The following is a 24,738-nucleotide window of genomic DNA, read 5'->3' on the forward strand; positions in this document are numbered from 1 at the left end:
AAGAATTATTTAAGAAATGCCTTTTAAAAAGCCCAATTGAAAAAATGTCCATCTCAGATTTCACAGTGTAAATTTCTTACAGAGTCTGGGGCTAGCAGGAGCTGGCCCTCGAGTGGTTCTGGAGTACTTTTACTCGTGTTCAGCTGTAGCATCTTTCTTTGCTTAGGTGCTCTGATGTGTCTCAGCCTCCAGCATGAGCCGTTTGCATTCTCCATCTATAAAACAAGCAGGTTCTTCTAGGTGTATTCTGTGTAATTTACCATAACTGTTTTTTGAAAGTAGCTTAAAAAAAAAAAAAAGGAATGATTCATTCTTGCTTGACAGGATTGATGTGAATCCAAATGCTTAGTGGACTGTGAATGTTTTGCTGAGAGGTATAGTAGCAGAGTTGTTGCAGGTCTGGAGACACACTGCTTTGGTTTGAGTCCTAGATATGCCACTTACTAGTTGTGTACTTTGGGCATTTTTTTTTTAAGGTTTTATTTATTCATAGAGACACAGGGAGAGAGAGTCAGAGACACATTCAGGGGGAGAAGCAGGCACCATGCAGAGAGCCTGACGTGGGACTCGATCCAGGGTCTCCAGGATCACCTGGACTGCAGGCGGCGCTTAACCGCTGTGCCACTGGGGCTGCCCTACTTTGGGCATTTTATTTAACCTTCTTGCGCCTCAGTTTTCTTTTAAAATAAGGGAAATAATAATACTCCTTAAGACTATTGTGAAGACTTAACAAACTATTACATATCAAGCCACCTAAAGCAGCCTGGCAATAGTAAATACTCTGTATATGTGAAACGCAGTCATTATAAAGTATATTGATACTGGATTCCCAAACATGAATTACGGGAATTATTACTTTACGGTGCTGTGGCATCTTGAACACTGGTCTTTCATTTGACTGTATATCTTTTTTTTTTTTTTTTTTTGACTGTATATCTTTAATAATAAAACAACAGAGATAAATATTTCCAACATTGAAGTTCTCAACCTAAAGAAGCAAATGAGGAAGTTGAAATACATAATTTCACAATTGCTGTGTTTGAAATTTAACTTTTTAATTTTTAAGAAAAATTTCCATATTCTAACATAGAATTTGGGGGAGAAAGGTGAACTGATGGGTGTTTTTAAAAATCTTTTCTAATTAGGTGCCTTCCACTAAATTTTCGGAAAGATGAATTAAAAGGAATTTATAAAGATAGAATGAAGATTGGAGCAAGTCTTGCAGATGTCGATCCAATGCAACTAGATTCTTCAGTGAGTACTATCTTGAAATGTGTATTTGAACATATATATGTTTGTTTTAGTTTAGTTTTATTTTTTTTTTAATTTTTTTTTTTATTTATTATTTATGATGGTCACACACACAGAGAGAGAGAGAGAGAGGCAGAGACATAGGCAGAGGGAGAAGCAGGCTCCATGCACCGGGAGCCTGATGAGGGATTCGATCCCGGGTCTCCAGGATCGCGCCCTGGGCCAAAGGCAGGCGCCAAATCGCTACACCACCCAGGGATCCCGTAGTTTAGTTTTAAAGTTAAAATAACCAACTTCCTTTAATTCAGAAACTTTACAGACCTTTTTGTTTTCTTTTCAAATCTTCAGGCTACAGCTAAAATGCTGTTACTCAGTTGACTGTGTATGGGTTGAGTATAGTTTAGGGAGTGAGTGACATTTTAACTTTGACTTCAAATCTGAGAATGTCTGTTTCCCTTCCATTATCAGGTACGATTTGATAGCGTTGGTGGTCTGTCTAATCATATAGCAGCTCTAAAAGAGATGGTGGTGTTTCCATTACTTTATCCAGAAGTCTTTGAAAAATTTAAAATTCAACCTCCAAGGTAATTTAATTTTAGCCAAAATCTGGGCTGTGCTATTGTACAGAAAGATAACACTTCTTCGTTGACATTTTTCAGGTCTGTAGTAATTTGTTATGCTTTCCTGGGTACTTTGAATATTTTTAATTTCTTAATATTTAAGTTGAAAAATGGTTTCAGAATTGAGTCTACATGAAAAGAAAAATAATTTCCACAGCTTTTCATACATTTAGTGAAATTCTTCCCCGTACATATTCTTTACTTTTTTCTTTCACTTTTAAAAACTAGTTTCAATTTTATACCAAAGTAATATATGTAAATATTTTTTAAAGTCATATAGTACTACTATTAGTCTTAAAAAGGAAAAAATGGTAGTAGTCCCTTCTCTTCCTCTTCCCGCTTTCCAGAACCAACTACTTTCAACTCCTGTTTACCTATTTAAATACATATTTAAATAATACTCTATACTGTAATCTTTGGTCTTTCTGTTTTAGACAGAATCTATTGATTTCTAACATGAACATTCTCTTTTGCTTTCCTCACCCTCCAAATATATACATTTTTTTTCCCATGCTCATATGCTCCTGGCAGCTGCTTTACACACATAGAATAATGTTGAATCAATTTTTAGTGTGTGCTTTATGATCATATAAATATTTCTTACAGTTAAGACTACATTTTCCCTCTTTTACAACCCTGCTCTTTCCCCTCAGCTTTAGTACTGTTTGCCCGTGTGTGTGGTTTTTTGGTTGTTTTTTTGTAATTAGTTTTATATGTACTTTTCAGTTCATGCACAGAGTCTTTGGTAGAGATAAAACTCCTTAGTACAGTTAAATATATAAAATAATTTCTTGATTCTTCCTTATTTTTCTAGACTCATCTTAGAACTTTGTTTCCTTGCTCCCATCTAGACTATTCTATTCTTGAAGCACAACTAAGCTTTGGGACTTCTCATCACAATCGATGGGATTTCCTTCATTTTTCAGTGCTGGATACCTGCTTCCTGGAATCAGCTAAGACCTTTTTTTAAGATTTTTTTTTTTTTTTTAATTTTAAGTAATCTCCACACCCAACATGAGGCTTGAACCCACATCCTGAGATCAAGAGTCTTCCACTCACTCCACCAACTGAGCCAGCCAGGTGCTCCTAAGACCTTTTTTTACAGCTGTGTTTTGATGGACTACATTCAAGGAATATCCTGAGAAAGAAAAAGAGTGCATAAGAGGTTATTTTTACTTTCTTTTTGAGAGTGGTCATGTAACCACACTCTATTGATGGGGCTTTTTTTCCCCTACCACTTTTCATTGTACTATGCGTTTACATGTCCTTGATTTCTGGACAAGTTTTTTTTATTGCTTCTTCAGTAACTTCCACTCCCATATTTTCTCTTCCCTCAGTTCATGTCAGTTGAATGTTGGACTTTCTAGATTAATCTTTTTTTTTTTTTTTTCTTATTTTCACCTCTTTTAGGGGATTTCCTTAAGTGTCTAATGATCCCTGGCTCTCTGTTAATATTTAAGAGTGAAGCTTTTCTTAAGATTTATTTATTTGAGAAAGCACACACACAGGTGTGCACAGGGCCAGAGGGAGAGGATCTCCAGCAGACTCTGCGCTGAGTGCCCCGCCCCTCTGGGGCTTAATTTCGTGACCCTGAAATCATGACCTGAGTCAGAATCAGGAGTCAACCACTGAAGCAACTGAGCCACCTAATTTGTCCCACAAATTAGCTTTCTTATTGGGTGCTTTATTTAGCTTTCATATCACCACATTTTTTATCTTCTTCCTTTTTCTTCTAGTTTTTATACCTTACTCATTAACCCATTTTTAAACCCTAATCACTTTATTCCTTTGTCCTTATGCAACTTTTTTTCCTGAATCATCCTGTGCAGAAACATTGATTTAAGTAAACTTTTTTAAATTACTAAGCTTGGGACGCTTGGGTGGCTCAGTGGTTGAGTGTTTGCCTTTGATTCTGGGCATGATCCCGGAGTCCCTGGATCAAGTCCCCCATCGGGCTTCTCCCTCTGCCTATGTCTCTGCCTCTCTCTCTCTCTGTCTCTCATGAATAAATAAATCTTAAAAAAAAATAAAATTACTAAGCTTTTTCCTTTTTTATTATGAAAGTTATGTATACCATACGTCAATCACAGTTAAATATTGGTGAAGTTAAAGGTTTTTTTGCAAGGAAGTTATATTAAATAATATTATAATATATATTACTGCTTATAAGTAAGTATTGGAAGTACCTAGTTAAGATAATTTAGTAAATTAGTCTAGGTGGGTGGGGCCTGTCATGACCCAGCCTTTCCCTCAATTTTCCCTCTCTGCCCCCACTGTGATTTGCCACTGAGGTCGCAGAGCTGTCAAGAGGCGCCTGAATGGGCATTTCAAGGACCCAAGATTGTCTAAAGCAACAGGAAAATGGTGGAAAATTCACCGTCCCCATTGCCACAAAGAGCGATTTATGGTTTTTTTCTTAAGCTCCCAATTTGGCTTTATATACTACATTTTTTGTGGGTTTTTTATTCCTGAATCTTGGCTAACCTGCTTAGGCTAAACCTATTGGCTTCAGAAATATAGGGCAGTTGCATTGCCTATCTCCTCCCACTACTGTAGTGATTATTAACTCTTATTCGAAATAAACATGATGAGTACCTCTGTCCACTCAACAACATTCATATAATCACAGATAGTTAGTTATAAGCTAAAAACCAACAGCAGAAGAAATACCAAGAAGAGGCCATCCCAGCATTAAACAGATGAAATTCCTATTAGTGAAGGAAATCAAATGTTCTTCCTTGCAGCCGAAGAACTTTATGCCAAAAATTGGTAGTATATAGCTAACACCTGGATTTATTATGTTTTTGATGTAATAGTTTTGATCATATTTGTTTTTGTTTTTAAATATTTATTTAAGAGAGGGAGAGAAAGAGCAGGAGGGAGGGGCAGAAGGAGAATGAGTCTTAAGCGGACTCCACATTGAGCATGGAACATATCTCATTGCTTCCTCTGTGTGAATCCTTAATTCCATCTTTAAGATACAGCCCCACAGATGACATTGTTAGCTCAATAGATACATTTTAAAAATCTGATCCTTCCTTAGCTTTTGAATTTTTCATTTATTATTCCTTTTTTTTTTTTTTGTATTTTTTTTTATTGGAGTTCGATTTGCCAACATATAGCATAACACCCAGTGCTCATCCCGTCAGGTGCCCCCCTATTCCATTCATTTTTAACAGTTGCTTTGTTTTTTTTCTATCTGCATTTGATCATATCTATTTCTTATTTTTTTTTATATTTTCTTTGAATAGAGTTCATCTAGTACATGTGAATTTTTCCCCACAATTCTCATTTTGTCATTTTTGTTTTTCTGAAATCTTCTTTAATGTTACTTTTCTTTTTTTTTTTTTTAATGTTACTTTTCAAGAGGAGCTGTATGATCTGAAATTGATTATTTCATGTTACTTTAGTAGCACTTGATCTTTGACATGTTCTATTTCTATACCCTTTTTACATTTCTAATAAGAATTATGAGTATAGCCTATTTTTTTTGGAATTCTATCTGAAGAGCAATGAATAACTTTGGAAATATGTTTAAAACTATAGATTACCCCATTACAGTGATGTCACCAAGACTGATTTCAGATTATTTACATTGTCCTAGTCCCTACCGTTCAAACACCACTTATTTCTCTAAGATCTCTTCTTTTATCTTACTTTCTTTTCTGTTTATTCCCAGCATGTTTTCTTGCAAAACTTTTGGTGTTGTATTCCTGGCCCTGAGACCAGAGTTGTAGATGAAATCTGCCATTCTTTCCCCTGATATGTTACAAAAGTAAACTATCAAGTCTTTAAGCCTGACTTCTAGGCAAGTAATATGATGAATATAATGAGTGAATAAAAGCAAATATGTTTCAAATAAAGGGTTTTATTTCAATATTAATTTTGTAGTATTGATATTTTCAGGTTTTAAGTTGTGCTTTGTGGATTGAAACAATACAGTTGTCTTGTTTACTTTTTTATTCCTAAATTAACTACATTTCATGAAATTGATTTCTGATTTTTAAATAGTCTACTTTCAATGTAGTACTATAATAATACTTATTCTTTTATAGAGGTTGTTTGTTTTATGGCCCACCTGGAACTGGAAAAACTCTGGTTGCTAGAGCACTTGCTAATGAGTGCAGTCAAGGGGATAAGAGAGTAGCATTCTTCATGAGGAAAGGTGCTGACTGTCTAAGTAAATGGGTAGGAGAGTCTGAAAGACAGCTACGATTACTATTTGATCAGGTATGATATTAAGATTTACCTACATAGATCTATAATCAATGTAGATGTAAGGATTAGATAAGTCTTGTATTTAATCACATTTCATAGAAATGAATTCAGAAGAATTAGACCAAATATCTACTTCTTATGGATTATTTTCCTTTGTATGTCATGATAATACTCACCTTCGATGAACAGTTTTATAGGAAAAAGACAAAGGAATCATTAGATCTACGTTCTTAGGTCTCATATCTAGAGCATGACTGGTAGTCTCATACTTAGCAGCAGTGTGTTATGTCTCAGTATGTGGTTGAAGATTAGTTCTGCCCTAGTGTGGCTTTCAATTTCATATCTCAGATTGTATTGACAGCACATCGTGAGATAATGCATTCTGATATACCAAGGCATACTGCTGCAAATGCTTTAAAAATCTCTTTATAGTTTCTTTGAGTTTACTGAAATAGACTTTAAAAAAACAAAAACGAACTATAGCATCTTGCTAAACATTTTCCTATCCTTACCTGGAGGAAGGCTATGTCATTGTCTTCTGGTCTTTGTCTTGTTTCAACAGTTAGTCTTGAATAGGTAATTTTGTGCCCCAGTAACTATAGCTATATGAAAGCTAAGGTATCTGAAACCTAAGGTGTGTGATCAGTGGAGTATGTATTTTGAATATTTCCAATTGAGAATGCAAATAAAATTAAATTGTATATAATAGTTTAGATCCTTAAAATACAGTTCTTGGATTTACATTTAGATTTATAAATTATAAATAAAATTTTTATAATCAAGTTGAAATGAAAATGTATTAAAATGGTTCATAATAAGTCTATATATTTGAAGTTTTTCATGATAACATGCAACCACTGGACCTGCTTTCTAGGCTTATCAGATGCGCCCATCCATTATTTTTTTTGATGAAATCGATGGTCTGGCTCCAGTACGATCAAGCAGGCAAGATCAGATTCACAGGTAAAACTTGCTTGATGGCACTTTCTGAGCTGTATTGATGCTGCATGAGGAATAGAATGTTAAGTAGTGAAAGGTACTTTACAAACCAACAGTTTCCCTTTTTTGGGTAGAATCCTAATACATAGTATGAAAAGAAAAAAATAGACCTGTTCTGCATGGCAAGATGTTAACAAGCACAGTATTAAACTCTTGGTTACAGGTTTAATTCATGATTACAAACTTAAAAGTCCACAGGCCAGTGAGGTGTAAGGCAAATGAAATGAGTGAGACAGGCCAATAGTAAGAATGGGGCTACTGTTGGGAATGGGGCTGAGCATCTAATCCTGTGTGCAGCCAGTTGTTTTTAGCCCCAGCCTATTACTGAAGTGCAGAAGCTGACTCAGACTTGAAAAATGAACTTGCTCTCTTTCTTAAATGTTACATTCAAATTTTTGTGTTAGGTATCTTTTAAATGCTGCCAACTAATGCAGGTATTTTTAAGACACTGCCTTGGCTAAACAAAATATGTCTTAGTGTATGACTACTAGTTTGAGATTCAAAGATTAACCTAACTCTTTCAGTTTTAGGATGGGAAAACTCTATACCTCCTCTGTGAGCAGCTGACTGCCCAAGGGGAGGGGGGAGCCTGCTTCAACTTGAATCTAAATTACTTTTAATCCTAGTTCATCTTCAGATTTTCACAACTTCTTTTTAGCTGGTCTCATGTGTTATCCATAATTGCTAATTAATTTGGAATACCCTAAAGCAAATGTTTGTATGCCTTCATATAGGCCAGTATTGTTTTATTTATTCCAAATAATATAAAAGGGAACAAGACATAAAATGTAATAGATAGGTCTTTATTTTTCTAATACCTAACAATATTTACTGTAGTCTGATGGCCCTCTTTGACTTGATGCTACACAATTTCATTTGTTGCCCTCAGTAAATTAAAATGTTAAATACTGTAGTAAAAATAGCTGTGTCTAAAATATCCTACCAGTAATCACATAGACTTTTTATACACGACACATGTCATCATCAGCCATACTATATTCATTATGTTAAACTAACTGAGTGCTTACTGTGTTTTGGAATAGTTCTAAAAGGAATTGGAGAGAGATGCCTGGGTGGCTCAGTGGTTGAGCGTCTGCCTTTGGCTCAGATCATGATCCCAGAGTCCTGGAATCAAGTCCCACACTGGGCTCCCCAAAGGGAGCTGCTTCTTCCTCTGCCTATGTCTCTGCCTCTCTCTGTGTCTTTCATGAATAAATAAATAAAATCTTTTTTTAAAAGGGGGGGGGGATTGGAGAAATTTTAGCAACAAAATTTATAGCACAGTTTAGAGAGTACATGCCATCTCTAATACATACATGTATTTTTTAATTAAAGGATAAGTGACATACACTGTTAATAGTTTAAGGTGTTAAAACATAGTGATTCAGCAGTTCTATACACTAAGCTATGCTCTCATACCAGGATAAGTATAGTTACCATCTGTCACCATACAACATTATTACAATATTGATTACATTCCCTAAGCTGTACTTTTTCATCCACATGATTTATTTTATAATTGTAAGTTTGTACCTCTTAATTCCCTTTGCCCATTTTCTCATCCCCCCAAAAACCTTCCCTCTGTCAATTAACCAGTTTGTTCTATATTTATGGTTCTGTTTCTATGTTTTTTGTTTTTGTTTTTAGATTCCACATATAACTGAAATCATATGGTATTTTCTTTTTCTGACTTATTTCACTTAGTATGACATCTTCTAGGTCAATCTGTGTTGTTGCAAATGGCAAGATCCCATTCTTCTTAATGGCTGAGTAATATTCCATCGTATACATGTATAGCACATCTTCTTTACCCATCCATCATCAATCAATGGCAGTTAGGTTGCCTCTGTATCTTGCCTATTGTAAATAATGCTATAATAAACATAGAGGGATATTTATATATACATATATATATATTTTTTTGAATTAGTGTTTTTGTTTTTGGGGAGTAAATAACTAGTGGAATTACTGGATTGTAGTATGGGTTGGGATTTTGGGATTGTTGGGGGGCACTGATATTTTTATTTTTAACTTTTTGAAGAACCTCCATACTGTTTTCCATAGTTGCTATACCAGTTTACGTTCGCAGTAACAAGGTACAAGGGTTTTCTTTTCTCCACATCCTTGCCAATGCTAATTTTTTCTTTTTGATATTAGCCATTCTGACAGGTATAAGATGATTTTTTTTTTTATTTTAAGATTTTATTTATTTGAGAGGGGCAGAGGGAAAGGGAGAAACAGACTCCCCATTGAATGGGAAGTCCATATAAAATGGTATCTGATTGTGGTTTTGATTTGCATTTCTCTGATGATTAGTGATATTGACCATCTTTTCATGTGTCGGCTGTCTGTACGTCTTTGGGAAAACGTCTATTCTTCAAAGAATGTACTCTGCCCCATTTTTAAGTCTTTTTTTTTTTTTTAATTTTTTTGTTAACTTTTATTTATGATAGTCACAGAGAGAGAGAGAGAGGCAGAGACATAGGCAGAGGGAGAAGCAGGCTCCATGCACTGGGAGCCCGACATGGGATTCGATCCCGGGTCTCCAGGATCGCGCCCTGGGCCAAAGGCAGGCGCTAAACCGCTGCGCCACCCAGGGATCCCTCTGCCCCATTTTTAAATCAGATTTTTTTGGGGGGTTGGTGTTGAGTTATAGAAGTTCTTTATATTTTTTAGATATTAACGCCTTATCATTACAGATATATCATTTGTAAATATTTTCTCCTATTCAATAGGCTGCCTTTTTGTTTTGTTGATGGTTTCCTTTGATTTGCAAAACCTTTTTATTTTGCTGTAGTCCCAATAGTTTAATTTTGCTTTGGTTTCCTTTGGCTGAGGAAGATATACCTAGAAAAATGTTGTCAAGGCTGATGTCCAAGAGATTACTCCCTATGTTTTCTTTAAGGAGTTTTATGGTTTCTGGTCTCATATTTAGGTCTTTAATCCATTTTGAATGGATTTTGTGAATGGTGTAAGAAAGTGGTCCAGTTTCAAAGATTACCAAAGCAGTCCGAGAAAGAGGAAAGTTGGAGGTATCACAGTCCCAGATTTCAAGACATGCTACAAAGCTATGGTGATCAGAATGGTATGGCACTGGCACAAAAATACATGATCATAACAGGATAGAGAGACCAGAAATAAACCCACACTTACAGAGTCAATTAATCTGTGACAAAGGAGGCAAGAGTATGCAATGGGGACATGGTGTATAAGAAGTAGAATGATAGTCTTTTTAGTAAATGGCTTTGGGAAAAAGAAGTGGCTACATTCTTATATATATATATATAAAATATATATATATATATATAAAATAATAAAATATATATATATATAAAATAAAATATAATATATAAAAATAAAATATATAAAATATATAAAAATATATATATATAAAATAAAATATATATATATATATAAAATAAATATATATATATATGAGAAAATGTGCAAATTTTGTTTTGAGGTTTTGTTTTGTTTTGTTTTGTTGGGGACGTTTAACCAAAGATTCAAACAATCTGAGCATAAACATTTTTGTTAAATATTTTTATCTCCCTCTGCCTATGTCTCTGCCTCTCTCTGTGTCTCTCATAGAATAAATAAAAATCTTTTTTTAAAAAAAAAAAAGTATTTTGGGGGCAGCCCAGGTGGCTCAGCGGTTTAGCCCTGCCTTCAGCCCAGGGCGTGATCCTGGAGACCTGGGATCGGGTCCCATGTCAGGCTCCCTGCATAGAGCCTGCTTCTCCCACCCCTGCCTGTGTCTGCCTCTCTCTCTCTCTTTATCTGTGTCTCTCATGAATAAATAAATAAAATTTAAAAAAATAAAAATGAAAAAAGTATTTTTAAAAGTTACATGACTTTTTTGTTAGTAATAAGGTAATGCAAAGAAGTAAGTTTGCCTTAGAAAATATGATTTTTTAGCCTATGATTTTTTTAGCCTTTACTTTGAATTGAAAATATTAGTATGAACTCACAATGAATATTTTTAAGAAAAAAATGGTTCCTAGCTCTAGACACTTAAAAAGGCCTAGAAGCTATTACAGTCCAATAGCAGTTCGTACCCCTAGCACCCTAAATGTAGTCTCTACATACTAGGACACTTAGGAGAGATGGTGGATAATAGAAATGAGTCTGGAAATAAGCACGACAAGCAGGCCTGGACTATCATGGAATTCCTGGAAGCAAGGAAACAAAAACTACTGGGGTCACATCAGAATGAAATAGTCAATTTTGAAGGTATTTCCACTGCCAGGACAGGATAATTTTTGAGCATCAAAAATAATGCTACAAGATACTACAAAATAGTATAAGATATTTACAAAATACAAGATAAGTACAAAATACTACAAGAGTAAAATGCATTAAATACATAAAGATTGTTAGTTTTTAATCTCTTTTTTTAATATTTTTTTTAATTTTTATTTATTTATGATAGTCACACAGAGAGAGAGAGAGAGGCAGAGACACAGGCAGAGGGAGAAGCAGGCTCCATGCACTGGGAGCCCGACGTGGGATTCGATCCTGGGTCTCCAGGATCGCGCCCTGGGCCAAAGGCAGGCGCCAAACCACTGCGCCACCCAGGGATCCCTTTAATCTCTTTTTTAAAAAATAAAAACCTAATTGGTCATCCAAAGGATGCTGAATAAAATAGTCACTCATTACTCTGAAAATTGATAAAATGAATCACGCATTTCTTTTTCCTGTCCTGTAACTATGATTCAGGTCATGATTCAGAGTAATAATTGATGGAGTAACATTGTTCTTCATAGGAAAGTCATTGTTTTTATAAATGGAAAGGAAATTACTGAAATAGAAAATCACCATTTCACAACCCCTGATGAAATAGTGGATCTAGATCTGTGGTTTTCAACTGGGAGTGGATTTTCCCCGCTGCTCCATGGGACAAATGTCTAGAGACATTTTTGATTGTCACAAAGTGGAGGATGTGGGTGGTACAATATTGGTATCTACTGGATGAGGACCACAGTTGCTATTAAACATCCTGCAGTACAGAGGACAGCTCTGCTCTGTACACTAGAGCTCTGCTCTGTACAACATTTGGATGAGTTATCTCATCCAAATGTTAATTGTGCCAAGATTAAGAAACCTTGATCTAAAGATTAATTACCAGCAGCTGCAAAAACAATGAGGTAAAAAGGTTGATAGTGAAGTTTATGAGAAATGTAGTAAGCTCATAAGACCTCACCTAAACATGAGTATACAGTAGCAAGTACATGGTTTACTCCTCTGATAGAAGCTATCACAAGTAGTTCAGCTTGCATCTGTTAAGCTTCTAGATCTAACAGCCAGTTCATAGGAAATATGAAAGATAGAGGACAGGTTAAATGACCCTATGAGGAAGCGAGCAGCCCAATCCAGAATTTGGGGAGGAAATTTTACAAGGCAAATGACTCAGTTTCTTTAACAAATAAATGGCATGGGACGCCTGGATGGCTCAGCAGTTGAGTGTCTGCCTGTGGCTCAGGTCATGATACCAGACTGGGTATCATGAGATTGGGTCCCTCGTCGGGCTCCTAGCAGGGAGCCTACTTCTCCCTTTGCCTATGTCTCTGCCTCTCCCTCTCTGGGTCTCTCATGAGTAAATAATTAAAATCTTTAAAAAAACAAAAACAAATAAATGACATGAAGGAATAAAAAGAAAGGAAGGTTCGATGGGAAATGTTTAGGATTTGAGGGACATTTGACCAAGTGCAGTGTGTGGATCTTTGCTTTAAAAAATCAAACATAAGATATTTTGAAACAATCAGGAAAATTAAATATTAAGTGATATTAAAGGATTACTACTGTCATCTCCATTGGTGTCCTAGTACTGTGGGAGTTGTGCAAAGTCCTTATCTCAGAAATAAATACATGAAGTAGTTAGTATGAAATGTGTATGGATTAAATGATCTGTGTGTAGTTTCTTGGGTTTTCTTTCTTAGAAAACTATTGGGTTAAGTCAGAAAAAAGGACACTGATAATTGTTGAAAGTGGGTGATGAAGGGGTGCCTGACTGGCTCAGAGGAGCACATGACTTGATTTTCGGGGTCATGAGTTTGAGCCCCACAGTGAGTGTAGAGATAAAAAAAAATGGGGTGATAGAGATGTGGAGGTTGTTTTACTATTCTCTATCCATAATTAAAATGTAATTAAAGTTCTGTTTTTTTTAATACGTTATGTATATTCTATTTGGGGGGTTCTTTGATAATGTATACACAATGGAACATTTTTTAGATATAGTTTGCCTAGTTTTTTTTTTATATTTTATCCTTTTGGGATAAACTCTCAAGTTCCTATGTGAAGTTATGCTTAATGAAATGTCTTCTAGGATCCATTTGTGGCATTCTAAAGACCATTTATGTTTTTTATTGATTTTAACCTCTATGCCACTTAGTATGTTATTTTACAGTTTTTAAATCTATTAGAAGTAATGGCATGCTCTGAGAAAATTTGTTCACATATTTATTAAATCTTAGCAAAAGTAGAAATAATACACTCAGTATTATATGTTTAATCTCTCTTATTTTTACATTTAGTTCCATTGTCTCCACCTTGCTAGCTCTTATGGATGGACTGGACAGCAGAGGAGAAATTGTGGTCATTGGTGCTACCAACAGACTGGATTCTATCGATCCTGCTTTACGAAGACCTGGTCGCTTTGACAGAGAATTCCTTTTCAGCCTACCTGACAAAGATGTAGGAATTTAACATTCAAATTTTGACAGAATATGTTGCCCATATCATGAACAAATCTTGGCACAGTGAAAATTTAAAGACTGAATTTTGTATGTTCTAAAGCAAAAGTCATGTGATTAACATCAAAACATGTATGCATGTATTTTTAGGGAGGCATTGTTTTATTTAAAGAAGTTGAATTTTTTTTTTTTCTTTTTAAGTAAAATAATGCTTTCCCTAAAAATACTCTTTAAATTTTCTCAATTTGAGGAGTACCTGGGTAGCTCAGTCAGTTAAGCATCCAACTCTTGATTTCAGCTCAGGTCATGATCGCAGGGTCATGAGATTGAACTCTGTGTTCAGCAGGGAGTCCACTTCTCTCCCTCTGCCCTCTCCCCACTCGTGCTTTCGCTCTGGAATGAATAAATTTTAAGAAAGTTTTGGGAGCCATAGAGGAGGAGGAGAAACTGAATGAGGAAAATCAGAGATGAAAAAAAAAACCATGAGAGACTCTTAACTCTGGGACACAAACTGAGGGTTGCTAAAGGGGAGGTGAGTGGGGGATGAGTGGGTGACAAGCATTAAGGAGGGCACATGATATGATGAGCACTGAGGGTTATATGAAACTGATGAATTATTGAAAATACATCTGAGGGATCCCTGGGTGGCACAGCGGTTTAGTGCCTGCCTTTGGCCCAGGGTGCGATCCTGGAGACCCGGGATCGAATCCCACGTCGGGCTCCCGGTGCATGAAGCCTGCTTCTCCCTCTGCCTATATCTCTGCCTCTCTCTCTCTATCTCTCTCTCTCTCTCTCTCTCTCTCTCTCTCCCTCTCTCTGACTATCATAAATAAATAAAATTTAAAAAAATAAAAAATAAAATACATCTGAAACTAATGTACTGTATGTTGGCAAATTGAATTTAAATTTTAAAAAACCTACAATTTTTAATATGTACCAGAATGAACACTAGTCCTATCATTATTTAATTTCTCTCATACACATTTATGGTGACTAAAACTTGAGCACTATAAACATAAGTCTTTTATTTATTTATTTATTAATGAGAGATACAGAGAGAGAGACAGGCAGAGTGAGAAGCAGGCTCTATGCAGGGAGCTCGATGTGGGACTTGATCCCGGGTCTCCAGGATCACACCTTAGGCTGAAGGCAGCGCTAAACCGCTGAGCCACCAGGACTGCCCCAACATAAATCTTTAACATAAACTCCTTAAATGCTTTTACAAATACGTCTTTTCATTTTCAGTGTTTCATATTTTTATTTTAATAGGAATTGATTTCTTTATGATTTTAGATAAAATTATTTTAAATTGAAATTATTAAAATCTGAATAGCACCTTGTTATTAAAAAAAATTTAATTGTTCTCATTTATAGGCTCGAAAAGAAATTCTTAAGATTCACACGAGGGATTGGAATCCTAAACCACTGGACATATTTCTAGAAGAACTAGCAGAAAACTGTGTTGGTAAACATTGCTTTAGACATTAAAAGATAAAATGCGTGCATTTCAGAGATAAAACAAGTTGTAGCTTTGCAAATTATGTTTAAAAAAAATACAGGTTATATTTGTTTCTAATATCTTATTTGTGGCATATTTTCTTTTTCCAAAATCGGGGATGTTAAATAGAGATATTTGATGAACTAGCTGTTGGAAAATTTGAAAGCAAAGTTAGAAAATAATATGCAGTTTACATTCTCCTAGTCACTGTGTTAAGCATTCTATATATACTATTTCAAGAAATTCTCTTATCAGTCATGTGAGGTAGGTAGCATTCCCCCTATTTTACAGAGGTGGAAATAGCTGAGAGGGCATAAATGATTCTCCAAAGATTATACACGTAGTAAATGATAAATTGGAATATTGGAATTAAAACCTCATCTGTCTGATTTTAAAACCCTTGTTCTTGACTGCTATGTTGTACTTAAGTGTTTGTATATGTCACTTGTAAAAGTTGGTAGATTTGTTGATGGTTATTACTAGCATTATAAGTTCACTGGGTGATTGAGAGATTTTAGTTAGCCTTATTACTTCTAAATATTTTCCTACTGTATTGCTGGGTTGAGTTTTAATTTTCTTTTAACCATGATCATGCTAATAGGATAAAGATACTCATTTTAAAAATTTTTTGGTTGCCTTGGATAGGATACTGTGGTGCAGATATTAAGTCGATATGCTCTGAGGCTGCTTTATGTGCTCTGCGTCGACGCTACCCACAAATCTATACTACAAGTGAGAAACTACAGTTGGATCTCTCTTCAATTAACATCTCAGCTAAGGATTTTGAGGTAGCTATGCAAAAGATGATACCAGCTGCCCAGAGAGCTGTGACATCACCTGGGCAGGCATTGTCTACTGTTGTGAAACCACTCCTGCAAAGCACTGTTCACAAGATCTTAGAAGCCCTGCAGAGAGTATTCCCACATGCAGAAATCAGAACAAATAAAGCATTAGACTCAGGTATGAAATTTGATTGGCCATTTAAGGTTAGTTTTCATAATAAGTAAAGCTAAATGTTTTATAAATCCCAGAAACGTTTCTTTAGAAAAGATCCTTTTCAGGACATCTGGGTGGTCATCATTTGAGCATGTGACTCTTGGTTGCAGCTTGGTCATGATCTTGCAGTCATGAGATCAAGCCCTGTGTCAGGCTCTATACACTCAGCCTGGAGTCTGCTCAAGTTTCTCTTTTCCTCTTCCTCTGCCCATACCCCTTACTTGTCTACATACATGCTCTTTCTTTTTCAAAATAAATAAGTAAATCTGTTAAAAAAGAATAATAAGCCTCTTGGAAGCAATTTAGTCATACTTTGCCTGAATATTTGAAGGAAATTCACTTCACAGATTGCCCTCAATTAAAATTAATTTAAGTTTGAAATGGCATTTTTATATTGTTCGTATCTACACAAATATTTGTGATTCTTAAACAATTTTATTGTACATTTCATTCATGTTCATTGATTTGCTAATTAAAGCATTTTGTAAACATTTGCTTTGCAATCCAGAAAAGTTACTAATGTGTGATCTTTTTGTTTTATAGATATTTCATGTCCTCTGCTAGAAAGTGATTTGGCATACAGTGATGATGATGTTCCATCCGTTTATGAAAATGGGATTTCTCAAAAATCCTTTAATAAGTCGAAAGAAAATTTTAATTTTCTTCATTTGAATAGGTATATTTCCCCTGCAAATGAATATATATAATTTTTTGGTGTATAAATTCCCTGAAACTAAAAGATGGTGCTTGTAAAGATAAAAGATGCTAACTGATCTTTTTCTAAGTTAAAATATCAAGTATTTTTATCATGACAGTTGTCACTGTAGTAGAAATTTCACTGTATAAACTATTCCTAAAATCTGTGGAGGCTGATATTTTCCAAAAACCATGTGAACCATGCTGTTATGGATTGACCAGCTGCTTTTGCCTTAAGAGAGTTAAAAATTTATTACTTGGGAGGAAATTTTAAATTTTTGCTTTTTTCTAAAATACAGCTAAATTTCTTTCAGAAATGCATGTTATCAGCCTATATCCTTTCGACCAAGAATATTGATAGTAGGAGAACCAGGCTTTGGGCAAGGTTCTCATTTGGCACCAGCTGTCATCCATGCTTTGGAAAAATTTGCAGTGTATACATTAGACATTCCTGTTCTTTTTGGAGTCAGTGCTACATCTCCTGAAGAAACATGTGCCCAGGTAATTCATTGTTGCCCAAATAAGCTGTAAGAGTATCCAGGCTTCAGAGACAATCTAGAATTGCCTTATGCTTTTTGAGCTGTGTTTTCTTATTGTTCCGATTCCTACCTCCAGGCTTATGACACAGAACTATATGTAATTGCTAGTCATTAAAGAGTATGGGTTTAAAATCACGTTTCCACCATTTAATATCTGTTTGACCTTAGGGAAGTTGTTAGATCTCTGCCATGTTTTCTCCATGTGCAAAATGGAGGTAATATAGTACTAACCTTATGTGGCTGGTTTGAGAATTAAGTGAATAAAGTTCTTAAAACAGTGACTGCTACATGATATGTACTCATTCTGCTGCTTATGTTTTTGCTATTTTCATGTTAAAAGTTTTCACATGTAAAAGTTTTATATTTTTATATTTAACACAAATCTTCTAGATCTATTAAGGTGTTTTCTTTCTAATTGCTTGAAGCAACCATGTTTTCCTAAAAATGAGACTTTTATAAAACATTTAAAAATAAGATCATGAGACTGGGGGAAGCATTTTAAAAACTTGAGGGTTTTATATGATAATTCCAGGAAGTTCCAGACTAATCAAGCATAATTAATTTAATGACTCTTCAACTGAGTATAATTTATTTTTCCCTCTCTACTAGATGATTCGTGAAGCTAAGAGAACAGCACCAAGTATAGTCTATGTTCCTCATATCCACTTGTGGTGGGAAATAGTTGGACCAACACTCAAAGCCACATTTACTACGTTGTTACAGAATATTCCTTCATTTGCTCCAGTTTTATTACTTGCAACTTCTGACAAACCCCATTCTGCTCTGCCAGAAGAGGTAATTTGAGGGGGAAGGAAATCACTATACTTTAAAAAGAGACTTATTAAGAATTTATTGTAGGGGCACCTGGGTGGCTCAAGTGGTTGAGCATCTGCCTTCACACTCAGGACATGATCCTGGGGTCCTGGGATCAAGTCCCACATTGGGCTCCCTGCATGGAGCCTGCTTCTCCCTCTGCCTGTGTCTCTGCCTCTCTCTCTCTCTCTCTGTATCTCTCATGAATAAATAAAATCTTAAAAAATAAAAGGTGAGAAATCTAATTTAGACTGTAAAAAAAAAAAAAGAATTTATTGTAGAATTCAAGTGCTACAGAGATGAATAAAAGGATATGGAAGAGTTTTCTTACCAGAAATGCTGTGTTAACTATGTAGTATATAGACTTGTTTGTTGGACAGGATGATGTATATATAGGTGTATAGTAGGGCTACATTATAAATATTTTTCTCACAAAAATAGGAGTTATATGTTGAATACTGTTCTGCAATTTGCAGAATATGTGTGTGTGTGTGTGTGTGTGTGTGTGTGTGTGTATATATATATATATATATATATATAATGTGTTTTTCAGTACACAATCTCATTCCTTTTAAAAGCAGCATGATTTTTCCACTGTCTTCATGTACCAGAATTTATCCAGATTCTTGTTTATAGATATTTTGGTGGTTTTTTAGTTTTTTTCTGTTGAACTGTTACAGTGAGCATCCTTGGGTTTTATTTTGTATAAGCATTACTGTGTGGATTTTTCTGGCATCCGTTCCTAAAAGTGGAATAACTGTGGCTTAATCAAAGAGTACACACATATACTATTTTTGACGTCACTAAATTACTTTCAGGTTTGTGCCTGTTTAGACAACTACCAGTGACACAAGTTCATGCTTAATTGCCTGGCACAATCCTTTATTTTTCTCAGGTCTCTACCCAGGTGTCACCTTGGAGAGGCCTTCCCTGATCAGTTTCTCAATTATAGTGACTAGCTCCTCTGCCCATCACTCTCTTTTCCCTTTCTCTGTTGTTTTTATCACTCTCTGCCATTAAATATTTGTTTGACTCTGTCTCCCTTAGAGAATATAAAGTACATGAAGCAAGACTTTTTCCTCCCACCTTTTCAATTCTCAGAGTACATAATCATATTGTAGGCTTCTATATATTTTGTTTTTATTTACTAAGTTTTTCCATACTTTTTGACATAATTGGTTTGCATTTTTTAGAATGTGAGTAGGAAAATAAGTTCAAATATTTTTTTTTTTAGTTCAAATATTAAAGAAATATTTATGGAGTACTTATTCTTTGTCAAGCATAGTTCTTAGATACTGGGCATATAGCATTGAAAGATAGAGACAAAAATTTTTCTTCCTAGAGCTTATATTATAATTGAGGGGGAGAGAAAAATAAATAAAATATAATACTAACCTATCGCTATAGAGAAAATTCTAGCTAGACAATACCAGTAGAGTGTGATAGGGTCACAATGTTAATAGTCTTAGGTAAGGCCTCACTAAGAAGGTGACTTTTGAGGAAAGACCTGAAAAAGGTAAGATAGTGAGTAAACCATTTGGGCATCTGAGGGACAAAGGTTCCTGGCAGAAGAAAAGCAAGTGCAAAGACCTGGAAGCAAAAGTGTGTTTGGTGTGTTGGAAAAATAGTGAAACCAGGGTGGCTAGAGCAGAGTGAGTGAGAAGAGCAGAATTAAGGACATGAGATAAGTCATCAAGAGGACAAAATGATGTCCCTGCTGGCTGTTTTAATGGTTGATTGTGAATTATTCAACTAAAAGTTGAAAACGCTGGGAAATAAACGTCAATGTGTTATATGTTATGGAGTCAAAGACCTCTGATTAGTTAATCTGGTTCTGGACTCTTCCATATTGGCTCCTTTATGTGGATATCCCACCTTTGTTGAGACACTTTCTTCACTATTCAGTTTGTTAGCTCTGACTCCTAAAAAATCTATTTATTTATTCTTAGTCTCTGTTTTGTAGGTACTATATAGAACCTGTTGAATCTGTTTTCATCATGACAACTCTTTGATATTTGAATACTCTGTTATATTTATTTGTATCTCCCCACTCTGACCCATGCTTCACATTAAACATTCCTTCTGTGGTATGGTAAACATTGCTTCTGTGATATGGTATATTCCTTAGAGTTATTTTTTTAAATTTTTTATTTATTTATGATAGTCACACAGAGAGAGAGAGAGAGAGAGAGGCAGAGACACAGGCAAAGGGAGAACAGGCTCCATGTACCGGGATCCCGATGTGGGATTCGATCCCGGGTCTCGAGGATCGCGCCCCGGGCCAAAGGCAGGCGCCAAACTGCTGCGCCACCCAGGGATCCCTCCTTAGAGTTATTAATACAACAAGTTTATTTCTCGATTGCTTAACTGTACTACTCAGGTGACTACATTCAGGTCTATCCTCCCCCGTATAGTCGTTCCAGACATTGGGCTGAGAGACGTTTCTCATTTTCATCACATGGCTTTCCAGTTTGCTTTCACTGTACCTCGCTGGAAAGTGTAGCCCATTCATGTGCCTGATCTGAAAGATCTATATCATTTCGTCTCATGACTGTACCAACAGCAAGGGAGACTAGAAAGTATGACAGAACAGTGTGCCCAAGAAGAGGATATGGGCTTGATAATAGCAGGCTCTGCTACACAACACATGTTTTTCTTCAGAATTCTAGTCACTCTCCTGAATGTCTTTATATTCCTCTTGAAAAGCTGTACTCAGAATAAATTAAGTACTCTAGCATTGTTCTGGTTAACAGAGTAAAGAACTACTATTTAGTAGCCATGTTATACCATTGGCTTATTGTACTCACTGTCAGTTAAAACTTTGTTAATCATTTTGAAATTTGAAACAAAATAAGTTTATACTCTTGATAACAAGACAAACTAGCTGAGTTGTGGGAGTTTCTTTTTGGTTGTTTGTTTGTTTGTTTGTTTGAGACCAGGGCAGACAAGAAGGGAAAGAGAAAATCTCCAGAAGGCTCCATACCCACCGTGGAGCTTGATACACAGGACTCAAGTCTCACAACCCCGAGATCATGATGAGCAGAAATCAACAGTCAGACACTTAAACTGACTGGGCCACCCAGGCACCCCCAGCTGAGCATTCTTTCTATGGATGTAGGAAGATTGAAAAACAAGTCCTTTTAATCTAAGATCACTTTATCAAGAATATGGGAATTTTGCACTCAAAGATCTTTTTTTAAAGAATAGCTACTTTATTTTCTTAGGGTAGTATTTCCTAAACATATAAATTTGGTAAAGTATCCCAGTACTACACTGCATGGTAGGGAGGAATGGGTACAGGACCGGGAGTTGTTTATTTTTTAAAAATGAATAATCTAATTTATATACATATAAATAAGCAAGTCCACTTTGAGCCTTTTAGTGGTTCTGTGATGCTGTCAATGTAGCATGTTCTATATAATAAATGAGAACACTGTGTGTACCATTTTTAGCTGCATTAAAGTCCGTCCATATCAGAATTGCAGTCAGAGTACCTATATGTATGAGCACTTAACAATTCAGCAGTATGGGGAAAGTGAGAAAGAATGTTATGAATAGATTAGAAATTTTCATGAGTCCATGAAAGGCAAAGTGGGGATTAGACTGATGAGGGTAACCACAGTTCAAAGCATGTGCATGAGAGGGCTGTATTGAAAGATGGCAGTAGTTTCTAGCTCTGAGTCAATGCTAGAAAGGAATTGAAAGAGCTCTTGGACAACTTTAAGTTAATTGGCTTTCTTCACTTTTGACCGTGCCAAGCAGTAATTAGCAGAGTTGTTCATCCTTAGCTAGAGCAGTGAGGATGGGCCCAAAGACTACTGTGTCAGCAGTCACTATCTATGGCTGCCAATATCAGGAGGAATGGGGAGACCCTGTTGTCCAGAAAGAAAATTACAGGCACATTCTATTTCTAGTATAAGCTAGCTTCTTCATAATCACTGGATGTAGAAGCTAAAATAAACAGAAAAAGCATCTATGGGGAGAATTCAAAGGCAAAGATGAGCTTATAAATAAGCATTTGAGAAGGACAGCTCAATGAATAATCATATCCATGCATCACTTAACAGACTGTTTGTTGTAAAAAGAACCAATTGGAGATACTATAAATGAAATAACTCCCCCTTCCCCCCAAATAAAAAGTCCATGAGGCTTTTGAAAAGGAACAGGCACAGATAAAGACTGAATTAGTGAGATGAAACATGAGATCAGGAATTCTTACAGTATATGGTACAAAAGGACAGAGATTTGAAAAAGAAGAGAAAAAGCTAAAATAGAATTCAATTCAGGTCTAACACCTATTTAGTGGGCCTTATGGGAGGAAAAAATTAGAAAATATTCACATAGTAAAACAGTTTGTAGAGTTAAAGAATACCTTAAGTCCAGATGTAAGGGTTCCTGTGTTCTAACTAATGGATATAAAAAGGCCCACATCTAGATAAATTTTAGGATTTCAGAAGTACAGAGGAGAATTTTAAAAATCAACCGAGAGAAAAAATATTACTAGGAAGGACTGAAAGTCAAATTGCTTCTACCTTCTCATTGTGAACACTAGCTACTAAGGAGACAACTGAGCAGTATTTCCAGAGTTTTTAAGGAAAATAACTTTAGACTTATAATTTCCTTCCCAACAACGTTAGCATTTGAGTGAAAGAACAAAACAAATATTTTATTTCACTTTTTTTTTGAGAGAGAGAATTCTAAGTAGGCTGTATATCTGGCACAGAGCCAGATGTAGGGCTCAGTGTCACAACCCTGAGATCATGACCTAATCTGAAATCAAGAGTCAGATGCTTAACCGACTGAGCCACCCAGGAGCCCCAATGACATTTTTGAATATGCAATTCCTAAGAAACTATTACTCATAAACCCTTGACTGAATTATTAAAGGATTATTTCTCTGAGATTTTTTTTTTTTAAGATTTTTAATTCATTTATTCATGAGAGACACAGAGAGGCAGAGACACAGGCAGAGGGAGAAGCAGGCTCCATGCAGGGAGCCCGATGTGGGAGTCGATCCTGGAACTCCAGGATCACGCTCTGGGCCAAAGGCAGGCACCAAACCGCTAAGCCACCCAGGGATCCCTCTCTGAGATTTTTATTTGTAGAAGTTGCATAACAAAAGCAGTGAACAAAGAAAACAAACTTACTGTCACAAAATTGTGATAGAAAAATTTTTTAAGGAATGTGAAGCTAAGTTGGTCTGTTGGTCTGAACTTGATAATGGCAGGAAGGACATAGGACATAGCAAAGGAGACTAAAGAAGTAAAAGCACATTCAGATTTTTGCCTGATACATAGAAATTGATTAACCTTAGAGTTTGCTAGAAAAGGAAACTTAGATATGTCTGTTAAAACTTGTAACAAGGGGTGCCTGGGTGGCTCAATCGGTTAACCTGCCTTTGGCTCGGGTCATGATCTCAGGGTCCCTGCATATTAAAAATTAGAAATTAAAACTGTAGGATTTGGGCCAGCATTGAGAAATTGATGTAAATTGTTTACATAATTTAGTAAATGAATTAGCAAAAATAGAGACATTTCTTAAATGATGTTGAGACAATAGGAAAAGCTTCATATAACATACTTGGAACATTTTCATATATGGAAACGTGGAAGACCCTATAAATCAGGTTATTTAAATCTATGAATGTAAACTTCTGTATGTCAAAGATAACCCAAAATAAAATACATAAGCATCACACAAGGAATAAACATGATTATCCTCTAATAATAATACTGGAAAAACAAGAGTGCCTGGGTGGATTGGTCAGTTAAGTGTTGCGTTCAGCTCAGGTCATGATCTCAGGGTCCTGGAATTGGCCCTACATTGGGCTCTCTGCTTAGCAGGGAGTCTGCCTCTCCTTCTCTCTCTTCCCCTACCCCCACTTGTGCTGACTCTCTCTCTCTCTCAAAAAAATCTTTTAAAAATCTTTAAAAATACTGGAAAAGGTCAAGAGGTTGCTTAGAAACGTCCTTTTGGGATCTCCTTTGCCCTTCTTTTGGTAGTGAAATATGCATAACAAATTTACCATTTTAACCATTTTTAAGTGTACAATTCAGTGACCTCAAGTACATTGCATTGAGTATATTCACAATGTTGTGCACCATTCCCAGAACTTCTTCATCATCCCAAACAGAAACTCTATACCCATTAAACAGTTACTCCCCTATTCCCTCCTTTTCCTAACCCCTAGTAACCTCTGTTGTAATAAATTTCTTTCTGTGAATTTACCTATTCTGCATACCTTGTAAAAGTGGACTCCTATGGTATTTGTCCTTTTGTGACTGGGTTATTTCACTTAGCATGTTTTCAAAGTTCATCAGTATTGTAGCATGCATTAGAATTTCACTCCTTTTTAAGGTTGAATAATACTCTATTTTATTCATATATATATATTATATATATATATATATATATAT

General features: G+C 35.6%; 1 protein-coding gene and 1 pseudogene across 2 annotated transcripts in view; both read left to right on the plus strand.

The window, feature by feature from the left end:
• Positions 1-24,738, plus strand: part of ATAD2 (ATPase family AAA domain containing 2) — a 62,726-nt gene that overhangs the window by 25,132 nt on the left and 12,856 nt on the right. For both annotated transcript variants that reach the window (XM_025993413.2, XM_072733978.1), the window contains 10 exons: positions 1,146-1,254; positions 1,720-1,835; positions 5,927-6,101; positions 6,964-7,052; positions 13,622-13,781; positions 15,155-15,245; positions 15,924-16,238; positions 16,818-16,950; positions 17,285-17,471; positions 18,119-18,304. In XM_025993413.2, coding sequence (XP_025849198.1) covers positions 1,146-1,254; positions 1,720-1,835; positions 5,927-6,101; positions 6,964-7,052; positions 13,622-13,781; positions 15,155-15,245; positions 15,924-16,238; positions 16,818-16,950; positions 17,285-17,471; positions 18,119-18,304 — 1,561 coding nt within the window. The remainder of the gene's footprint in view (positions 1-1,145; positions 1,255-1,719; positions 1,836-5,926; positions 6,102-6,963; positions 7,053-13,621; positions 13,782-15,154; positions 15,246-15,923; positions 16,239-16,817; positions 16,951-17,284; positions 17,472-18,118; positions 18,305-24,738) is intronic.
• LOC112916001 (phosphatidylinositol N-acetylglucosaminyltransferase subunit P-like) lies at positions 4,175-4,877 on the plus strand (annotated as a pseudogene).

Source organism: Vulpes vulpes, chromosome 13, assembly GCF_048418805.1.
Source record: "Vulpes vulpes isolate BD-2025 chromosome 13, VulVul3, whole genome shotgun sequence".
NCBI classification, from domain to species: Eukaryota; Metazoa; Chordata; class Mammalia; order Carnivora; family Canidae; genus Vulpes; species Vulpes vulpes.